At 41.4% G+C, this 22,476-nt stretch overlaps 1 protein-coding gene across 2 annotated transcripts in view; it reads right to left on the reverse strand.

Moving 5' to 3' along the window:
- PDE7B (phosphodiesterase 7B) overlaps nt 1-22,476 on the reverse strand; it is a 984,492-nt gene that overhangs the window by 52,349 nt on the left and 909,667 nt on the right. For both annotated transcript variants that reach the window (XM_085611598.1, XM_085611597.1), the window contains 3 exons: nt 14,073-14,168; nt 10,184-10,284; nt 9,425-9,556 (listed from right to left, as the gene is read on the reverse strand). In XM_085611598.1, the coding sequence (XP_085467724.1) occupies nt 9,425-9,556; nt 10,184-10,284; nt 14,073-14,168 (329 nt within the window). The remainder of the gene's footprint in view (nt 1-9,424; nt 9,557-10,183; nt 10,285-14,072; nt 14,169-22,476) is intronic.

A 22,476-nucleotide genomic window follows, 5' to 3' on the forward strand; every position in this document is an offset into this window, starting at 1 on the left:
TTACTTACCATTTTATATCTTTTTATTTTATTTATTTATAAAGTTTTAGTTAGCGCGAACTTGAATCTACAGGGTATCAGAGCCCTTTACAAATGGTTAGGCAAGAAGAAACAAGTAGAACAACCAGCAAACATATACGCCGACAGTGCATGGTTTAAATCAGGAAAAGGCCAATAAGTAAATAAACAAGGACATAGCAGGAGAGTGTGCCTGGACAGAAGAGTAAGTGGGTTCTAGGGTCAAAATGTGTTCATCAAAAGCACTTTGACCTCTTTTTGAATGATATAGTTGAGGTGTTGCCTATAAAGAATGTCTGCCTAGGGCTTCCCCCTGTCATGTCTGACTCGAGTGTATAATTTGATGTGTAAAGGCCTAAATGAAATGTTCACGTTGGAATATGAAAGGCCTATTCATTTATTCTTACTTTGGACAAACTGTGTAGGCCGAAAATGTATTTTCCCTGGTGTGCTCCCTCATTTAGAAGTAGTCAGCGAATTTCATGTGTATGCAGGGATGTTCTGTTCTCACGTTTCAGTTGCAGGTGGAAGAAGCTGCCTTTGTTAGTCAGAACTAACGCCTTTGGTTTTAGGAGTTAGGCATGGAGGAGATGTGCAATAATGTAAGCAACAAATCGATAATTGGGAGCCGGTGTTCCTTCTCACTGAGGAGGCCTGGGAACCAAGGTCAACGGAATACACATGGAGAAGACAGAGGAAAACTACCTAGGAGAGGTGTCCATTAGTGAGGTGATCTGTGGGATTGTTTTACATTTTTGCATTTTGTATTAGGGAAAGTCCCCCGAGGGAGAAGAGTCAGAAGAAGAAGAAGGAGTGTTAGAGAGGTAGAAGGAGAGAGGATGAGTTAGAAGAAGGGGTAGAGGATTGATTTGGGAAGAGTATCTTAGAACAAGCTCTTAGTTTAGTTATCTGATTTCATTGTGAATGTGCTTCTTAGGAATTCTTCACAGGCTGACACCTTTTTATTGACTTTGCCTGGGAAATGCTATGTAGGGATGTCACCTTAGAGATAGTGTAGGGTTAGTTTAATTTTTTTTTCATTTTTAGAGACAGATGAAGTCTGACTTAAATGTTGGAGCAGTCCTTGCTTGTGTTTCATTTTTAAAGTTGTTTATTCTCTTCATGATCCACCGGAGCAGATTAATCAATAGATTCGGTTTTGTATTAGTTCCTATGTATTTCGACAACCTCGTCTTGAGGTGCTTGCATATTCAGTTGTTTTTGGTATTGTAATAAATCCCCTAAACTGAAGTTGGACTCTGTGGTCCTTGAGTCTAGCAAGTTTTGAAAAGTTAATTTGTGATGCGTTGTTTCTCCCTTTTACACTTCTCAGCAGGTAAGAAGAGACATTGACCTTGGGTTCCTTGTTAAAATTTCTGTAGTGGAACCCAGCCTTATCAGCTGTCTGCAAAGAGTCCATTCCTCTACCATGCACCGAACCAAGAAGTCAAACCAAACAGGTCTCTAGAATGACGACAAGTCCACATGTGCAGCTATCTCTCACCCCAACTTTGATCCAGTCCCAGCTTAATCACAGCTACACAACCACAGTGAGACAAGAAATGCATGTCCCTCATTTATCTTATTTGCCTTTTCCTGATTTACACCGCGTAATGTCAGCGTACATATTTGTTGGTTGTTCTACCTGTTTCTTCTTGCCTAGGCATTTGTAAAGCATTCTGATACCCTCTAGGGTCAAGTTTGTGCTATTTAAAACATTTATTAAATACATTTCACTACTCATCACACACAACATCAAAGCACTTCCCACACAGACAACATTTATCATATACAACCTTGGAACCAGAAACAATAATAAATTAATGTTAGGTGCATAATTTCTAAATCTCGTTCCCATTTTCTTTATTACATGGTTAGGAGAAGCAATCAAAGTCAGGATGAAAGCACCACTCTGGTCGATCACCGACAACCAAAAAAAAAAAAAAACCACTTCCAACATGGGCCACAGCATTCCATGTTTCGTGCTGCTCTTTAGCACGTCGCCAGAAGTATAAAACACTAAGGGGCATATTATCAAGAACGGCGTTAAAATTATCGCCGCTTTAGCGGCAGTTTCCAGGAAACTGCCACTAAAGCGGAGATAATGGGCTTGATTATATGCCCTTGAGAATTCCAATAGAAGCCCATGTTCTGGTGTGAACCTGGGCTTCTATTGGAATTCTCAAGGGCATATTATCAAGCCCATTATCGCCGCTTTAGCGGCAGTTTTCTGCCGCTAAAGCGGCGATAATTTTAATGCCGTTCTTGATAATATGCCCCATAAAATGCAATTAATGTATACCACAATCAAATGGCCACCAAGAAAGACAGCAACGTCACCCTTCTCCTCTGGCAGTGTTCCTAGGGAAAATGTTTTACAAAGACAGCACGCAATTGGCCTAAGGCGGGAGCATTGCTCCGACCATGGCCTATTGGTGTCTGTTACGCGCAGCAGCAGCATATGTTTCCAATTATCGTGCCCAGACATGGGCGCATTAATTGGAAACATATGCTGCTGCTCGCAACTGCGCGCACACACCAGCAGTTCCAGCATCTTATTCTGCTTGGATTTTCTTCTCCCTGTGTCATTAAATGTATGCAGCGGTGACGAGAAGTGTCGGTGCTCTCACATTAAATCTAGTGCAGCAGGGCCGAAAAGTGTCGGTACTCTATCGTTAAATGTATTGTAGAGGTGCTGGCACACTTCCGTTCAAACTAAAGAAGTGTAGATAGTCAGTACCGGACAGCACCTGCCCATTTAAAGCACTGCCTCAAACACATTCTTAGTTTCTAAGGTCCATGTGTGTAGCTTCCACGCGCGCTTATTTTTCGGCACAAAAACAAAACACATTTTAAAAATAATGGCACGACTTTAAAAATATTCCAGAAGTAGTTACTGTCTGCCAAGCTTGTGTGGGGCCAGGGAAGAACCCCGGTGTTATGCATATTTTTGCAAACACAGACACACACATCGTGCGCGCCGCGCACCTCTCGGAGCAAAACCCCCCAGAGAGCCCGCCTGGAAATCCGTGCCCACCACATCTCAAAGGCGACGCCCACATGCGATGCCAGCTCCGCGGACAGGTGCTTCATTCAGAGCCTTTTGCGCATTAAAATGTAAAAGAAACGAGTGAGTCCAAACAGCCCCCAGAAAGTAATTAGTTGTTTACACCGACTTCTATTTACTTAAGAGCTTTACCGCACTTGTCACTTTCCCCAACATGCAACCATCGAACAATTAGCAATGAGTCAAGCTGGTGCCGCCTTGTTGAAACTTTTTGCTGCGTTTAAAAAAAAAAAACGTGGCGCTATTCTAGTTCCTGGAAACACGTATTGGGGAGTCTTTTAGTATTTTGTTCCCCTGAGTGTGGTTGAGCGAAAGGACACGTACGCTCAGAGGAGGTTGGCATTTCTAGACTGACGCTGGATTCGTAGGCAGTTGGAGCAAGTGATGAAATTAATCTTACTAGTGTGTGTGCGAATGGGAAATCCCACCTTGTTACCACTGCATCGAGAATTTGTCGATACCACATATTCTTCACTGCATCACACTATACGTCAGTACAATGACACTGTACTCTGAGTCTGCTTACGTGGCTGTATTTACAACTAGCAGGGGAGAGGATGTGGCCTAACGGCAAGGGCGGTGGACCTCCAATCTAGAGAACCAGATTTGAGTCTCGGCAATGACGCTGAACATCCTCTCATTCTGGGCAAATTACTTAATCTCCCCGTGCCTAACAAAAATAAATGTGTCCTTGTGTAACGCAACTGATCCTTATGTAAAGCGCTCTGATACCTTCCGGTCAAGTTCGCGCTATATAACACTCAAGAAAAAAAAAAGAAACAAAATGCGCCTTATAAATTGTCATGGCCCACCTATACATTCAATAAATGGTATATATATATATATATATCCTTTTACAAAACGTCCATGTGACAGTGGGAGCACCTTGAACGGCTGGTGCCCGCGTCGAGACCAGGACAGGGTCTCGCGAAATTAATCCTCAAAAACAAAGAACGCGGCACTCCTCTTGATGATTAATGTTGTTTATTCAATAAGTGACTTCCTCCTACGCGTTTCGAACTGAAGTTCCTGATCACGGTAGAGTGTTTATAAATCCCGTATTTCACAGGGCCAGTGAACAAGGGCACATATTTCCAAGGCCTGGCCACGCATTCAACAATGGCAATAAATAATGGATATATGGTTTCATATTACATGTTTAAGTGCTTTAATTGCAGAAACACTGTGGCATAAACCCCGTATTTCACAGGACCCATAAACAATGGGACATATTTCACAGGTCCCTGTATAATCTGGAAACTATTTAATTGGGGCCTTTGAAATATGGGGTTAATCATCATAATAAAAGCACCAGGCCTCTGCTTCAACATTGTGCACTGTTTAATCGACTTTCTATCCATGAAAGGTAAGCAAAGCTTGGGCAGTCCAATTCCAACTGGTGCCTCCTGTCAGCAGCACCTCGCAGAGAACAGCCTCAGCAATCTAAAGGGTGTTTTTCCTTAACTACATCATTACATATTTTCTTAAACAGAATAGCTCATTATTTCACGTAATGATTTCAATAAACATTTTACCATTTGAAAAAATGAAGAACGTTGAAGCCACTACCACAAAAAAAAGCGGCATATCCAATATTTATTGAGTGACATGTTAGATTGGATCTTGGTGACTTTACAATCCACTTGCCGTCGGCCTCCAGGTTTATAGTATGGCCCAGAACCCTCAGCAGGTCTGCGGGACCATATTACATGCTTACATCTTATGCATCTTCTCCCATTCTTTATCTGCAGTTGTACCAGGTGTAAAGTGCTATTTTTTCCCATTTTGTGAGTGCGGAGGGACCGTTGAAGCCTCCAGTGATTAATGATTTCTCTCTCCTACCTTAAGAATGGTAAAATAACACGCTTACTGCACCCGGCTGCTACCTCTGCATGTATGGCCATGCCGCCGTGTGTCAGTTCTAAATAGGTGCATGCACAACACCAGAACACGAGTGCTGACATCTGTTCACTGTGATGGAATTATAGAAAACAGACTTCAAGACTATTTGCGGGAGTTATTGTAACATGCATTCTATGCAGTAAGAAAACTTTTTTTTCCCATGTCAGTTTCTCTGCACTTTGATAACATCGTAGAATAGGATCTTTGCCTTGTACGAATAAGTGTGTGAATGGTATTAAACGTATTTTACATAATTGTGTCACTGGGCCCCATTCACCGATATGGGGGCTCTATCTGTATATCTATCGCCTTATCTGTATTTCTGTCTGTCTTTCTCTACATCGAACATGCTGTTCAACACATGTACTATAAAACCTACACTCATCCACATACCTATGAGGTGTAAAAGTCAAATTCTAAGTTATTACCATAACACAGCTTAACTATTGCCATAAGGCACTGCTTATTGGATCAGCAGCTGCAACTTACAAATCATAACCCTATTCATGCATGCAGGGGCTATTTAAGAAATGTGCATTTCGTTGGATATATTTAACCATTTGTGCGCTGATTCTGGTTGAATACCTTTACTTATAACTGCCACTCATGAAAGAAATAGCATGGCATAAACCACGGAGGCTGACCAGCAGAGTAAAGTGTTTTTATGGCCATTATTGTGGGGCCAGTGACTCAGATGCCCATTGCCTCTTGGGAGGCAGAGCCTTCACCGCACTTAAAACAAGCATTTGCAATGCAATAGGTCGCGCATTTACGCGAGTTTAAGCTATTGGCATTGTAAATGACAATGCCTTTTATTTATGTTTTAAAAACGAAAAAAAAAAAAAAAGGCATTATTTGCAATGTCAATAGCTCAAACTCCCGTAAATTCGAGACCTATTGCATTGCAAATGCTTGTTTATCTTCTACTTGTCTCTGATTGCAAAAGGTTTCAGACTCGGGTGGGGACACGGTATGCTCCAGCTACCTTGGAAAGTTTGGACTGGAACTGCGATCTACTTTCTGTTAACAATGAAAGGGCTGCTTCCGCAGGCTTCCTGTGTATGCATTATTTTTACCCAGAATGCCGAGTGCCTGCTCCCTTTGGCAAGCCCCTGCATTTAGTACCATTGCTCCCCCGCCCCACACACGTTTGACTGAGCAACAAAGGTTGCAGCAATATTGAGGGTAGGTGCAGAGTTTAGAGATGTAGTGAGGAATTCTTTCTGGGTAAATGCTTTATTTGCATTTAGTTGGCAGCCCGCAGGCTTACTCTAAAGTGTGTGCATTTCATAAACAACTATTTAACCCTTACCGCACGGCTAAAACACAGGGCTATCGGTTAATTGTGTAAGCGTTTACCACCAACAGACTGTACTTGCATGCATTTGAATTGCTGGCATTTTGTTTAGACAAAGAAAACCGAAACAGGGGATGGATATTCCGAGGTATGCCACAAAGAAAAGAAAAGGGAAAAAAAACCTCTTTTTTGACGACTTTCAGTAACTGCATCCAGGACTTGATCCATTTTCATCCTTATAGGGTTACTAAACACTAATGGAAGCTGGTGAAGTGAATTTTCATGTGTGCCCTGAATGAATTCTTCACAAACATGAGGTATGATGGACAGAACCATGGGGAATGGCACAGGCATGCAAAGTGGATAGTGTACATCTTCAGAGACGTGAAGATTGGCACGCAGGCATAGAAGCTACAGTTTGGTAGATCTTGAACATGTTACTCTGCTTTCACCGGTGGCCTTTGTGTGATGGTGGTCAGATATGCATCAGCTGTAGCTTTCTCTTACAGGCAAAAGCCTCCCACTGCAGTGCTTAATTTGTAAAAAAAAAAGAAAAAAAGTGCCAGGGCCCACCCACCTCAGGAGGCCACTGCAGCATGCACCATTCATTGCCCCTTTTCCAGGCCCCAAAGCTATAAAATGGCTTGGGTTGGAGTAATTACTCATTGTTAATGTATATTCATTAACAAACAGCTGTTGTTGTGCTCATGCCTAATTAGGCAGACAGCGCCACCACGTGGCAGACTGCTATAATAGCAGCTATTGACATTTATTGGCCGGTGCCGAGCACCGGAAACAACCGGCTCAAATTACGCACTGCTGCCTACTATGTTTCACACAGCATAAAAATGTCTTCCTGGTCATTTAAGATATGTACTGAGCCTATCAACCGGATCCCAGCAGCCTTGAAAAGGTGCCCTTAACTGAAAGCAAAGCACACCCAGGAGGGCTGTGCACAATCTTAGATCCTGACAGTAAACAACATTACCTGCCAACCACTCTGTTCAGCTCTTCTTGAAACATTTGGCACTTTTTGGGACCACTTCCTGCATGCTGTGTAATTTGTTTTAGGTAAACCACAATGACAATTTCAGGGCAGTATTGTTTACTTTAACTGCTCATCATCTGCTCTTAGCAGAGAAATGGATCCATAAAAAGTGATCCAGTCGAGTGTATTCTGGTGTAGGCTTCGTTAACTTAATCCATATGCTGCATCTAAAAAACGAGGCCTACTCTATTTTTTATGTATTCACAATAAAAAAGACCAAGGTTAAAATAAAGTGATGTTTAGTTTCACGTTAAAGTATGTTTAAAAAGCCCTGAAATTAACTGACAACACTACAGTTAAAGTGTAGTTATAGTTACAAAACTTAACGTAAAAACCACTGAAAATCCCCATTTATGGGTACAAAAAGTAACAATAACTCCCCCTTCTCCCCACCCCCTCCGGTCATGCACTGTTTTTGACCTCATAAGTGGCATCACTCATTAAATCTTAAATGACATAATTGATCATGCGATAAGATGCAGTGCAGTGAAATGCAAATGAGTATTGCCTACATTTTTGCAGAAACATTCCATAAAAAGTACTTTTTAAAATTAATTTTTTCGGTAAATGGTGGCTACGACTAGTCTGGAAAGACATTACTCTTCTTCTAATTGTTTTTGTGAATTGCTTTGATGAACAGTTTTTAGATTGTGCCAGAATTTGTTTTAAAGGTTTTTTTGAAAAAAATGTGTATTTACCTGTGCAAAAGTAACTAAGAATGAAATTGTGTGCATCATGTTTTTAAATACATCGGTACGATGTTATGGAATGTTTATAAATTGATTGTGCAAAATAAAATTGGACCTTTTTTACAGAAGACAGTATTCAGTTTTTAAACAATATCCCTACAAGGACTTTCGAATACGTGATTTGTAGTGAGTGCATCCTCAAAGTTTCAACTTGCATAGTCTTATTCCACGCGAGTCAGTTACACAAAAGGGAACCTTTTTCAGATTTACAATTATGATTGCAACATAGATCCAATGAGGCAAAATGTTGGAATGTTCACATTGCGCTATGAAGACATATTCACAATGTGCGTGCTTCCAACCATCTGGAATGTTTCAGCAAATCAAGCAAAGGTTTGTATTTTTTACAATGTACTTTTTTCCACGGACCTGCGTCATGGCTTTGAAACCGATTGCATTTTTCCACTAAGAAAAATAAGTATGCACGACAACACACGCACACACACTGGCAGAATGTATGACGTTACAACGCATACATTTACAATGCATGCCTTTACAACGCAGTTTTTACATCGCAACATCCTTCCCAACGCATTCTTTTACATCGCATGCCATTACATCGCCTTTTCAGAAACTACTTTTTACAACACATTCCATTACATCGCATTATACCTTTACAACGCATACCATTACAATGCATACCATTACTTTGCATTTAAGGTAAGTGTTGGATAGTATAGGGGTAATAATTACTATTCTAACTCCAGTGAGTGCAACAGTAGGGTAAGTGTTGGATAGTATAGGGGTTCAAATTACTTTTCTAACTCTAGTGAGTGCAACAGTAGGGTAAGTGTTGGATAGTGTAGGGGTTCAAATTACTTTTCTAACTCCAGTGAGTGCAACAGTAGGGTAAGTGTTTGATAGTGTAAGGGTACTATGCGTTGTAATGGTATGCATTGTAATGACTTGCGATGTAATGCCTGCGTTGTAGTGACATGCATTGTAATGACATGCGTTGTAGTGACATGCGATGTAATGGCTGCGTTGTAATGACATGCGATGTAAAGGATGTTGCGATGTAATGACTGCTATGTAAAGGTAGTGCGATATAATGACTGCGTTGTAAAGGTTGTTTCCCACACAGACACACACATGCATGCACACAAACACTCTCGCTCTCTCTCTCTCTCACACACACACACACACCCTCCCTCCTCGAAATGGATTCGGGCCCTACATATGCAATATTATAAATATTGCATTTGTAGTGCCTAATCGTAGATGCCTTATTGAAATAAAATGGGACGTGCTATGTTTTTTGCTTTGCTTGCATTAGAATGAATTTTACTTGTTGACTGTCACATGGCTGTGTTTGCAGAGTATTCTCTGAGTAAGAAATCTTACCTGGTACAAGTTGGCAAGGTGGTGTTTGGTTTTGATTAAAAATGGCTGATTGACCCCAGGGTGGTCCACATCGTGAGCTGCGGCGGCCAAAAGTCCAAGCATGATGTCCAAAGGTGTGAGAAAGCTGGCGAGCTGGCAAATAAAAACATGTTTACTAGATAACAAATGTTGAAATACACTTCAAAGGCACAACCCATCCTACCGCCAACCACTGGAAGTAAGACACATCTTATGATAAATTGCTCTCTCATATGTTAGAAGCAAAGCGTACCCTAGGCATAAAGGGTGAAGAGGAGTTACATTTTCTTTTATTTATTATGATATTTTATGGTCACATATTATTCTTCCCCAGAAAAATCATCCACAAAATGTCCCATGTTTTTGTAAAACATATTTGGCCTGTCTGGAAAAGCTTGTTCTTATAAAGCTCATATTCGGCAATGACAATTTAATGATCAGCCCACCAATTATTTCCAGACGTTCGCAAATGGTATACATATGGCCCAAACACTGAACACGCTATACTTGAAAAACTTTGCTAGTTTCTTGAAGCTGGAGAGAAAAACATGTGTCTCATGTTTTTATTTTCTCTACATACTGAAAAGAAGTGACAATAAAAATTGTTTTTGAGGAAAACCAGAGAAGCTGTTTGGATCCTTTTTTTCTCCAAAAAGTTAAAGTGATCATGAAATGTGAAAGAAAGCATGAAAATGAATAAGATAGGAGCACTGCCAGAGACTACAATGGCTCTTGCCTTACCTTTGGCTCTTTTAAGTAGCAGTGCATAGCTTGCGTGACATCTGCAGCATGGACGGCATTGTGGTATGGGTTCTGGCTGTGGTAATCCTCTTGAACCAGAACTGCAAATAAAGTACAGATCTTCTGTTACCTCTTCTGTGTAATGCCATTATTACACAAGGAGAAGCTTTGAAAAGTAAGTGCGAACCAATCCAATTCTGAGTCATGAGTCTGGCTTGATCCACAAGGCCAAGGCTGAGCCATCAAAGGTTAAATCATATTTGGTAGATATTGTTACACGTTCTTGAACCGTGGCTTATTAAAACAGCATGTTCTGTGTAAGCAGACAAAAAGCAAATTCATATTTTAATTCTACTCTGAATGTTACAGCAACCCTGCTTCATTAGGCAGGATACTGCTTGTGTTTTTTTAATTTATCCCAACTACATAATGGAGGATGGAGGACAGAGTCACAGCTCATCTGCTGCTCGTTCTGTGATATGGCTCCCAGACCGAGCCAGGAAGACCTATGGCCTGAGCAAGGCTTGCTTTGGAATATCCCATTTATGGTGGAAACATGTTAGTAGGAAACTCTAGGAGCATATATTAAGACTGTAGAACATAATATGTCTACCTAGTTACATAATCCCTGCAGGTTGACTGACAGTAACCCTTCAAAAGGATGTGGAGTTACCCTGCACAATTTCTTAAATACTACAACTATTTTGCTTATAAAAAACATTGTAAGTAAAACACAAATGTACACAGAGGCTCACTGTTGGGTGATCGTGTCCAGAGACATCTACCGAAATGAGCAGTCCTTATTCCCAAGGCAGAGAAAATTAATAAATACCAGCTTTCTCTGCACCAGTTTCAAGGCATCTACATTTTAATTACACCACACTGGTGCCCTACTTGAAAAGTCCGGAAAATGCTTTTAGGCTCTGAAATCTAGGAAATATATGGCATTATCTCCTGCTATCTACACCTGGTACAGGAGAACATGTGGTATGTTTGACAATAATATCCAGGGGAAAAAAGTTAAAACAAGAAAAAATACAAAATACAAAATATAGAAACAAAAAGTTCAAACATGCAGAAATCGAAATTGATTTAATAACCAGAAAAAGCAGAAGAGAGCCCAGAAAAGACCACCAAAGTTTTCCCAAGATTACCTGGGCAGAATAGCAGAGGACAGTGTGGAATTTATATGTGTGCATTAAAAAAGTAAAGGGGACAAGGAAGGAGGTGGCCAGAGACCGCTCGTTACTTTTATTGTTTCAAAGGGATGAGAGCACAGCATATTATTCGATCAGTCATAGCAACTTCCTCTAAGATCTTAAAATCTGAGACATTTTAAATCCACAAGGAAGACAGGAGCTGGACTGGAAGACAGCATCTACCCTGGAAATGAATTTAGTTGAGGCCCATTGAGATACTTTGGGAGAGTGACTCTCTAGTAAGGTTGGGAGGAGCTTTTCCACGAGCAAAAATGTTCATGGAAAAAAAAAAAACTTTAAGGACAGTTTTCCAAACACATTGGCTGGATGTATGTCGTTACAACGCACACTTTTACAACGCATGCACTTACAACGCATTTTTTACAACGCAACATCCACTACAACGCATTCCATTACATAGCATGACACTACAACGCATTTTTAAAAACTACCTTTACAACGCATTCCATTACATCGCATACTACCTTTACAAAGCATACCATTACAACGCATAATATTAATAGTATAGGGGATATAGTAGATAGTATAGGGGTAAAAATTACTATTCTAACTCCAGGGGGTGCAATAGTAGGGTAAGTGTTGGATAGTATAGGGGTAAAAATTACTATTCTAACTCCAGGGGGTGCAACAGTAGGGTAAGTGTTGGATAGTATAGGGGTAAAAATTACTATTCTAACTCCAGGGGGTGCAACAGTAGGGTAAGTGTTGGATAGTATAGGGGTAAAAATTGCTATTCTAACTCCAGGGGGTGCAACAGTAGGGTAAGTGTTGGATAGTATAGGAGTAAAAATTACTATTCTAACTCCAGGTGGTGCAACAGTAGGGAAAGTGTTGGATAGTATAGGGGTAAAAATTACTATTCTAACTACAGGGGGTGCAACAGTAGGGTAAGTGTTGGATAGTATAGGGGTAAAAATTACTATTCTAACTCCAGGGGGTGCAACAGTAGGGTAAGTGTTGGATAGTATAGGGGTAAAAATTACTATTCTAACTCCAGGGGGTGCAACAGTAGGGTAAGTGTTGGATAGTATAGGGGTAAAAATTACTATTCTAACTCCAGGGGGTGCAACAGTAGGGTAAGTGTTGGATAGTGTAGTGTAATATTATGCGTTGTAATGGTATGCGTTGTAAAGGTAGTATGCGATGTAATGGAATGCGTTGTAAAGGTAGTTTTTAAAAATGCGTTGTAGTGTCATGCTATGTAATGGAATGCGTTGTAGTGGATGTTGCGTTGTAAAAAATGCGTTGTAAGTGTAGTGCGTTGTAAAAGTTGCGTTGTAAAGGTTGTTCCCCACATTGGCTACAAAGTCATAGGTTTTACAGGCAGTTCTGTAGACAAGAGGATAATACATCCTCAGCAGGAAATCATGTAGGTGGCTGTCAGAAAATTGTGGGGTACTCCATGAGGGTTGTAGTGAATGCTTGGTGGTCAGATGACCCCCCTCTTGACTATTGAGCCTTGAAAGCACTTCCAGCCAACGGGGGTATTTTGCCTTAGCCCCGCCACACAGCTAGTCCAGTCCTGGATGCAATAATATATCCCATAACTATAGGTCTTTCTCCTTTACTACACAGGACTACATATTTCATGCAGCAAGTACTCCCTCCACATGACTGTCTGTCTGAAGCTCTATCAGGGAGTGGATAAGGATGAAATCGTGAGGACTGTGTCATATCCAATCAAACAGCAGGAACAATGCATATATCTTCATACATGGCAAGTTTTTATGTCTTACTGTTTTCAAATCTCATCTCACGCTCATTTAAATGGCATTTCTCTCACCTAGCACTGCACTTGTCTAAAGGAAGGGAAGAAAATGCAGCCCTCTGAAAGACTGTATTTGTGTGCAGATCAGAGCTTGTTGCTTAGCTTACATACTGTACTCATTTCAAGGCAAATGGAGTTTATCTTAAAACACGTTTTTATCATTTATTATCTGTCAGCCTTGGCTGACGCCAGGGACATTTTGGGAGTGACAGATCAGTATGGGGTGGCCAAGCTTTCCATTGCCCGCCTACACTGGCCATAGCTAGGTTTGAGGACTAACACGTCTTTTGATAAAGCTGATGATATCAAAACAATTCCTGTCGCACTGGACTGGATGTCTAAATCCGTCTTGAAGTCATAGGGTGGAGTTTTGTCTCCTGCATTTATGTATAACTAAATGCTGCAGTTGTGTAACACAAACCTAGCCGAAAGGCAGCAGAGAGCTGTACATGGTCAAAGGCAAGTTTAACGTTAATGAGTGATTGGAGGAGAAGCTTGGTTCTGAGAGTGAAGGTGGAAAACTGATCATCACTTGAAAGAACATACAAGGTTGTGAAGGATGAACAGTGGCTGGTGTCTCACCACAGATAGTCCATCAAAGACTTCAGAATCCTGCATACACATTTCTAGTGTTCTGCTGTAAGACAAGATTCATTCATGGGGATGCAACCTCTGGGAATGCTTCAGGGAGCACCTTATTTGTCAACATCAACTATGTCTCGACTTGGACCGACGCACTACAGTTGGCCTTTCCTGGTAGCAATACGACTGAATGGCACAACCAAAAGCCCAAATTGACCCCGCTTCAAGGCATAATTGAGGAACTCCTGTGTAGATGGAGAAGCAGAGTTAAACATGTGGTTCAGTTCCAGCCAAAATAAAGTGAAATAATGGTACCCACCTAGAAACCGGTGCAACTTAACCATATCTAACTGGAAATGGTGGATAAGGCCATGAGTATTGAAGAGGTGGCACAGCAGTGTTACTAGGCTATTCCCTGAAAATAGACGAAAAACAGACAACAACATTACAACATGGCAAACGACAAGGAGCAACAATAATCTGCACATTTACATACAGATGTGCTTAACGTGCATTTAAATATTATCATAATTAAATGTGCCCGCCCCCAAGTTATTTTTTATAGACATTTTGTATTGTTGTTGACCACAAACAATGATAACACAATTTACCAACTCTAAACATTACAGCCATCCTCATTCAAATTAACATGCAGTAGTGACTTATCACAGTTAAAAGTCCATAACAATCGGCATTACCCTCCACCAGGTTATTACCAGTCGATGAGATTAATTCTAGCTTTCCACCCAGCTCTTTATTTTTCTTTTTATTTTAGTCTTGAGACTTATAGTAATGCATGTGCTATAAATAATATATGTAAATTGTATAAAGTACCCCCTGTCGAACATTATAATAACATTGCAAATCATCGAGGAGTTCTGTGAAAATATAGAGGAGTGAGGCTGAAGGCTGAGTTCCTTTATAAGGTTATGGAACTCCAAGATCATTTGATATATCCATTTAAAGTATGAAAGAAAGTATTTTATTCCTTATAATACATGGGCACACATCACCCATCCCCCAAAGTGCTTTAATCCTTTGTGGGTATGAAAGAGATCCTCCGGCTGCAAGCATGAGAATAAATGTAGGTTTAAGTGTAAAGTTGACCATACCAAAAAGCAGTTTAGCATTCGAAGTAGTTCAATGTAAATCAGATTAACAAAAATGCCTTAGCTCATAATGAGTAGTAACATGTAGAAAGATTCTTTCTTTCCTAAAATGAACTACAGTATGCAAAAAATAAAAAATGTCTCTCTTTTGTGCTGATCATGTTAGAAAAAATAATTATAAGAAGGGTTTAGACTGCAGCTGTAACGAGGCTCCATGGCCTGACTTTCACTTTGGCAGCAGGTTCTGGAAGCAGTAATTATGGTGTCACAACTCAATTGTATTAGGTTATTACAGTTGTGCGTCTCTGCCATTTTCCTATTTCAAGTAATATCACAATTTAACTGCAATAAAGACATTTGAGACTGTATTTATACAGGGATTGTAGGTTTCTGTGTCTTATAGTGCACTAATACATGAAAGTCTTCAATTTATATGGTCACAGAGCTCATCGGTGACTTGTGATATCCTTATAATGTATGGCAGGTGGTACTGTATCCAATAGATACATCTCCCTGTTAGTCTACAATGTCTTTCTCTCCATGCCTTTGACATTACATGTTGTTACAAACAACAAGGCAAGTGCTTTGACCACCCAGCAGTTTTAAAAGTATTTGCTGGAGAACGGTGTAGTAATGGGCAGCTTGGAACATGAATTTGCACAAGATCTAAGCAAGAAAATGCATTGTGCCAAGACAGTACTTGGCAGATGTTAGAAGAACATGGACACGGAAAGATAAGACAATAGCCACTTGGACCCCACTGCATGGGAGTTTATGAGTTGACTTGTCGCGCAAGCTTCTGGCACTTCACATTATTAGACAATGAGCCTGTGGGTAGTTTGAGGGCTTATCGAAAGTGCAACAGCATAGAGAGGGCATGAAATGCAAGCACACAAAAATAGCAATATTTGCAGTACGGTCTGAGTGTCAGACTGCAAACCTAACCGTGCACACCAGTTCAAGGATCCAGCACCCTCTGTCTGCCTTTTAAGATCCCTTTTCTGCAGCCAGGATTCACTCCAAAAGCAATGTAGGAGTGTTCTTCCCATTTAATAATCACTCATGATCGCGTTCATTTATATATGGCTCAGTTTTTATTTTACGAAGCAATTTTTCGATGCCCAATGGAGATGGAGGACAGTCAACACGTGTTTCACTCCTTAGGGCTCTTAAGCCTGGGGCTTTCTCAAGGCTCTTTATTCATTCAGACTAATGTCTTCACGTTCTTTATCATTTAAATCACAGTTCGGCATTTGTCTGTATACACTGGATAAATCCACCACCAGTGTGTTGGCATTGTGTTAGGACGCCATGTAATCCTAACCGTGACTTCTAGAACAGCAAATTTCCTAAGTTGTTTCATTTATTTTAAAAATTAAGTGCAACTCTTTGTGAAGCAATAAAAAGTTTGCATGTAGTACACAAACCTAACATTTGAAAAACATTCAAGGTGGTCAAATGCCTGACAAAAATGGCCCCTGGGTTTTTTTAGGTTAAGGCCTCCCAGGTTGCCACCTGCAAATTTTGGGAATGACCACGTGCATGGTGAAGCGCTAGCAGTGGATTGGCTGGACAGCCAGGCAGGGGCGTGGTCCTAGGCTGAGGTCTCAGATGCGCACGGGGATCGGTATCTCTTTTTGTAAGGCTGCTGATGAGTTCCACCAGTAGACATTTTTTCGAGTTTGGGCAGGCTGCTGGTAGCTTGTTGGGGCTGTTTGAATAGATTACTGTGTTGAAACTGTGTGGAACCCACTGTGTAGAAACTTTGGAAACCATTAGCCCAAAGGCACAGATGACAAGTTGGCCAAAATATCTGTAAACTAATGGCAGATTGTGTGCTATACGAATGACAATTAACAAATAACAACAGTAACTAATAAATTCAAGATAATTTGACTTCCCAATTTCTGCACCTATGTTTACATCATTTTTCACTTTTCCTCGATAATTTCTCTTTCCAATTTGAATGTTATAATTGTTTATGTGGTATTTCCTTTATGTTGTTTTCTTAGCATCTCTCTATCTCCTTCTTCTTTTTTGTATCTTATATTTCCTTTTCTATTTTTAGAGCTAAACCCATGCACTGTCTTTCCTCTTCACTTAACTCCATTCTTTTTCATTTTCTCTATTTCTCCATGTCTCCTTTGTAGCCACTTTTCTTTACGTTAGTAAGCTCTATGTCCTCTTCTTATCTCTCCCCTTTCCACTTTTTCCTGCTTTCCTTTTTCCCTCGTTGTGTATTCTATTTTTGAATTATTCTCTTGTGCTGAGTATTTGAAAGCATTTTCGGAGAACTATCATTTTAAATGTTAAAATTCAAAGAAAGAATTTCTCAGAACTGAGGTAATACCACAACAACAGAAGATCTTCAGAAGGAATCCTTTTGGTCAAAAGTGACTGCAAAGTTAAAAGCGGCTGAAAGACATCTAGACCTAAGAAGGTGACTGCAAGAACCACAAAGGGAGGTGAGGAGTGACCATGCACAAGAGAAGGGAATGAGTTGAAGGGGGGAAATAAAAACATTAATAAACACGGTTCAGTTTGTAAGGAGATGGCTTCGGCTTGCAGCAAGGCTAGCAGCCTCAAACCCATCACAGTGCCCTGTTATACACAATACCAAGTATGCCATCGACTGCACAGTACTGTTAAAAGTAAGTCAGATATAAAAGTACATCAGTAAAGAAGAAGAGCATACTTATGCTTCACAAAACTTCCCATAAGCCACTTTATTGACCAAGTGGTAGGTTTTATGACATCTGAAGTATTCTGCCTATATTTGTCACATCAGGTGACTTTTTCTTTTCAGTTTTGCGTTCAATTTACAGAAGGCAGCTTTTTTGGTTATGTGATTGTCTCTAGTCCCTTTGGCTGTTGTTGCATCATGCTAGGAAGATTGTATTTGAGAATCTGTGCCAGAGCTGCTAATCAACTATTGTTTATTGCTGAAAAGCAGGGATTAGTAAATGCACCTTCTTGAAAGTCCAGAGGTCACACCTGACCACATGACTTAAACTGATGTTCTGGAGAAGCAGTTCTACCATGCAGTGGTTTATGTGAGCAGACTATAATTCCAGACTAAGTGAGCCTTGCAAATTACAAAAAAAAGTAGTGGACATGTGTGGTCAGTTTAGTCTTCAGGTTTCAGAAGAACTGGCCTCCCTTAGAATAGGTTCAAGTAAACCCCTAACAAGTAGGCCCGATTACCAGTGGGCCGGGTCATCTAGCCTACTGTTGAATCCTTGTTTGTATGGGGATCTCGGTTGCTGTGTATGGCTCTGGTAGAGAGCTATTATCTTGAAAAACTGGATTCTACTACCAGTAGCTCACAGCTATGATGAAGCAACAGTGAGTAACAGAACCTATTACTCACTGTTGCTACATCATACAGACATTCCAGGCTGCTCTGGTTGGACTGTATGAGAACCTGTCAGAGCAGCGCAGGAGAACTGACTTTTGAATGGGAGGAGAGGGAAGGCACAGAGAGTGGTGGGTTGGGGCGCTGGAGGACAAGTTTTGTTTTACATTTGGAACAGGGAGAAGAGGTCATGTTATGTGTGGTTCTCTCATTATTCCTCTGCTCCTGTGTATCAGCTGAAAGCAGGAACCTGTGAGTTTTGGGGACATGCGCGACATAAAATAACACGGCGATAAAAAGTAAATAAGGTGGATAATTTTCTCCTCAGAGTTCTGACAAACCTTGAGCTTCACTTTCATTGTCAATTTACTGTCTCCATCACCATCACTGACTGTTAGCCACCTATACTTATATATAATTATATATTATTACTTATAAATATATATAAATTGTTTAGGGTTTGCCACACCCAGTAATTACTGGGTGCAATAAAGTCTACAACTTCACAACCTTCCTCAGGTATGTATTGACAGCACAAATCTACTGATGTGTACTGGGAAAATGGACAGTAAATAGCAAGACATGCATATTCAGGGACAAAAAGCAGTAATAACTAGTTGGTAGTTTGAAGGGCTAAACTCATCGTAAGTGATCATTATCACACCCAATTAATAGACAACTCGATTTTATCAGTGGTGATTATTGCCAGCCTCTCTGGGACCCACGTTACCAGAGACCACCTTAGCTACTTGTGTATGTCTGTCAGGACCTCTGGACATACTAGACTCAGGAACAATAGGACTCTGGGAAATCATCAGTGGGGTCTGAAAAGTTAGTGGTTGTTTTAGCAGATTCCCGACAGTGGGACGGTGGCAATCCACAGAACTGCCAACCTTAAGAAGAAATTCACTGTGTGAGCAGGGGACGTGGCCATGGAGGGGGTGGGGCCTTGTGCCCAGAACTACAGAGGAGGCGCCTCTCCACTCTTCCCCTACCAAACCTCTTCCTCTTACAAATAAAACTGCTGAGGATTGTGCCAAAGTCCTGGGGTGTTTGGAAACCCCATAATCGATGTCGACTTTTAAAAGCCTCTAAAAAAAAACACGAGCTGGCAATCCACTCATTGCAGTGGTTTACTTGTTCTTTTTCCTGCCACTGTGTGATATTGGCTCCTCCCCGGGTGACCGTGTGAAGGGAGCCGATATTGTGTGACAAAAGGGGGCAAAGTGAGGTGTCAGGTCTGAATCCACCATGAAGTCATGCCACGCTTACATGTCAGCAGGCACTTTGAAAGTCCTCCAGCGGTGTCACAACTGACAATGCCACCATGGAATAAACTAAAAAGCTCCTCAGACAGTAGACTTCTGAAAAGATACTCAGACTAGGTTACAACAAAGAAGTTCTCATGGCAGACATGATCCTTTCTGTGGGCATTGCTCTTAAACTATATGGTCCAAATGGTAGAGAGTATTCGCCGTTACTGAAGATGAGCTGAACAAGAACTTGAGGATGGCGGCTTCAAGGTTACTTCCTGCTATTTGAAACTTTGCAGAAAATGTTACCCTTTCGAGAGGGCAACGGCCAGTAATTCAAGCCATAACCTCCTCTTGCCTAGGTTATGGCAATGCCCTTTATCTGGGCCTGTCAGAAGTCTCTAGTTAATAAATGGCAAATAATTCAAAATGCAGCAACATGCTTACACATTGGCTTGTTAAGAGCAGACCACGTATTACATGACATGTATAAACTCTATTGGCTGCCGGTGGCTAAAAGTATTCTGTTCAACTGCATGGTCCACTGAGTTGTTTATCAAAAGGGACTACTCTGTCTGAGGCAGAAATATTTTCCCTAATTTCTGGCACTCCAATCACTCCATGTGTCAGGGTTTACTGGCCTTAGCTAGGGTTTTAATAAGACTCTTCTTGGCAGACACTCTTGCTTTAATTTGGCTACCTGCATCTTGAAGAAATGTAGTGCCTTAATATAAGTTTGGCGGTGTGGGAGCTGGGCAGCATGCCACCGCCCTGCTTCCACACTGCCAAACTCCGCTGCCGACAGCCTGCCAGATTGTAAGTTGTATTCGGGGCAGGCGGTCCTGCGGTGGCAGATCCACGGGGCTGCCTTTCAAAGGCTCATAGGAGAGCCTTAGAAAGGACAGCCACAGCACGTTACAGCACGGCAAGGACAGTAAAGGCCATGCTGTGCTGAATCAGGGGATGCATGCAGGCAGGGGGCAGATCATATGCCCCCCAGCATGCATCCAAAAGGCCCTGCGGAAACATGGGGCTCTTTAGGGCCCCCTTTGTTGACTTTCTGCCACTCTTTTCATGGAGGTCTCACTACCATGAAAAGGGTGGCTGACAGCCAACTCGTAATATGCTTGGCAGTGCTGCAGAGGCACCACCAAGCATATTGCAGCCTCAGACCGGCATGCCAGGGATCGCAGATCCCTGGCAATTGCCTCGGTACTAATGTGGTCCGACCGCCATAGTTTTAATATGGCGGTCAGACTACAGGTTCGATGGTCCCTGCCCACCACCACACCTCCGGCACATGTTTGTCGGCCCAAAACTCGTTATTTGACCCTAAATCTGCCACTTTGGTTAATTTATGACCACACATCATCTTTAGGAGCAGCTAAAACTCATTTATTTGGCTCTGAATGTAAATAGGTCTGATACGAATCTAGGCCTGAGGTTAAATCAGTACCAGGACGGTCTCAATAGCAACACACCACTTGAAAAATGGATCATTTGTTCATTCACATAAAAATCTGATAACATCTTGAGCACCAAATTAGAAAGAGTGCCAACTTGTCCTCATAAGGATCTTTAGCAGGTAAGACCTGAAGCTCGTGCCCTCTTATGTTTTCCAAGTTACACGTTTCGCATGAGTTGAAATGAGTCAAAACGTATACGACCGAAAAGGAGGGAGTATTGAAAATAAAGGGAAAGGTGAAATAACACAACAAAATGTCTTTTTAGATCTGCCTTGTAAAATAAGCATTACTGCGAGACTGTGGACAGTCTTGCCCACGTCTGATGATCGTTTGGCTAAGAATGGTAGGGAAGAATTGTCTTGCTCTAAGCAAGGAACATAACATTCATCCATGAAGTTAGGATGAGTCCTAAAGACCACCTTATCTTTACAGAGCATGTTTCTAAGATCGTTAACTCACAAGCCTGCAGGCCGAATAACGTAATGGAAAAATATGTCATCAGTTTCGCATCAACGGAGGCCACGGTTCAAAGTGCTATACCAAAAATTAGAATGTAGGAATATGAAGATGGAGAAGCTGATCAAAATATTTGTTTGTAAATTCTTTTGGAAAAAAACAACTCTTTAGTGTCCCTATGTGCAGTAACTGCTGGCAGACAAGCTCATGGAGGATACCAGAACTGGCTGCCAGTGGGTGGAGGGGATTTTCTTCAATGAAAGCGACAGTGAACAGCTGGGCGAATTTACCATTTTTGTGATTTGTTTCCACACTCAAGGACAGGGAGTAAATCATAGAGGTAACTTGTGGATGGCCACAAACTGCTGCAATGGTGCCGGCTTGCTCGCTCCATCATGGAAAGTCTGTGGTAGGATGAGCGAGACCAACATGACTTCGGGGCAACAAATCAGAATGGTCTAAACACAGTGACCCATTCCAATTAATTAAGGATGACCACTCAGGGAGTGCTTGTAGATAAAAGGAATTCATTCAGAGGTTTGCACCATTGTTTTCAACAGGGACAAGTCGAAGCAACCAAAGGCGTGGGGTTTACCTTGACTACATCCGCAATTAGCCTTGTGTATGGAAGAGGAGGATTTCTCGTAAGAAAGAATTTGTGCATTCATAGACTTAAAACTTTGTAAAGTGCTTTGCTACCGTATTCAGGGGCAGATTTACAAGCCCCTTGCGCCACTTTTGCGTCACTTTTCCCATGTTAAAAGTGACGCAAAAGTGGCGCAAGGGGATTGTAAATCTGCCCCTCAGTGTATAATGAAAATCTAAGGGAGATATTGTGGTGCAGCGGCCAGGGCTGTTGACTCGGGAACTATAAATGCTGGGTTCGAGGCTCGGCGACGGCGCAACAAGCTGTGATTCTGGGCAAATTACTTAGTGTCCCCGTGCCCATCAACAGCACCTGGATTCCCTCACGGGTGGTAAGCCATGCTATATAAATCTACAAACTTAATGTCAGGATTATGGCATGCTGCTACTCTGGATCCCATGTAATTACTTATAATGAAAATCAGATACTCAAATCCCT

The sequence above is a fragment of the Triturus cristatus genome, chromosome 6 (genome assembly GCF_964204655.1).
Source record: "Triturus cristatus chromosome 6, aTriCri1.1, whole genome shotgun sequence".
Lineage (NCBI taxonomy): Eukaryota > Metazoa > Chordata > Amphibia > Caudata > Salamandridae > Triturus > Triturus cristatus.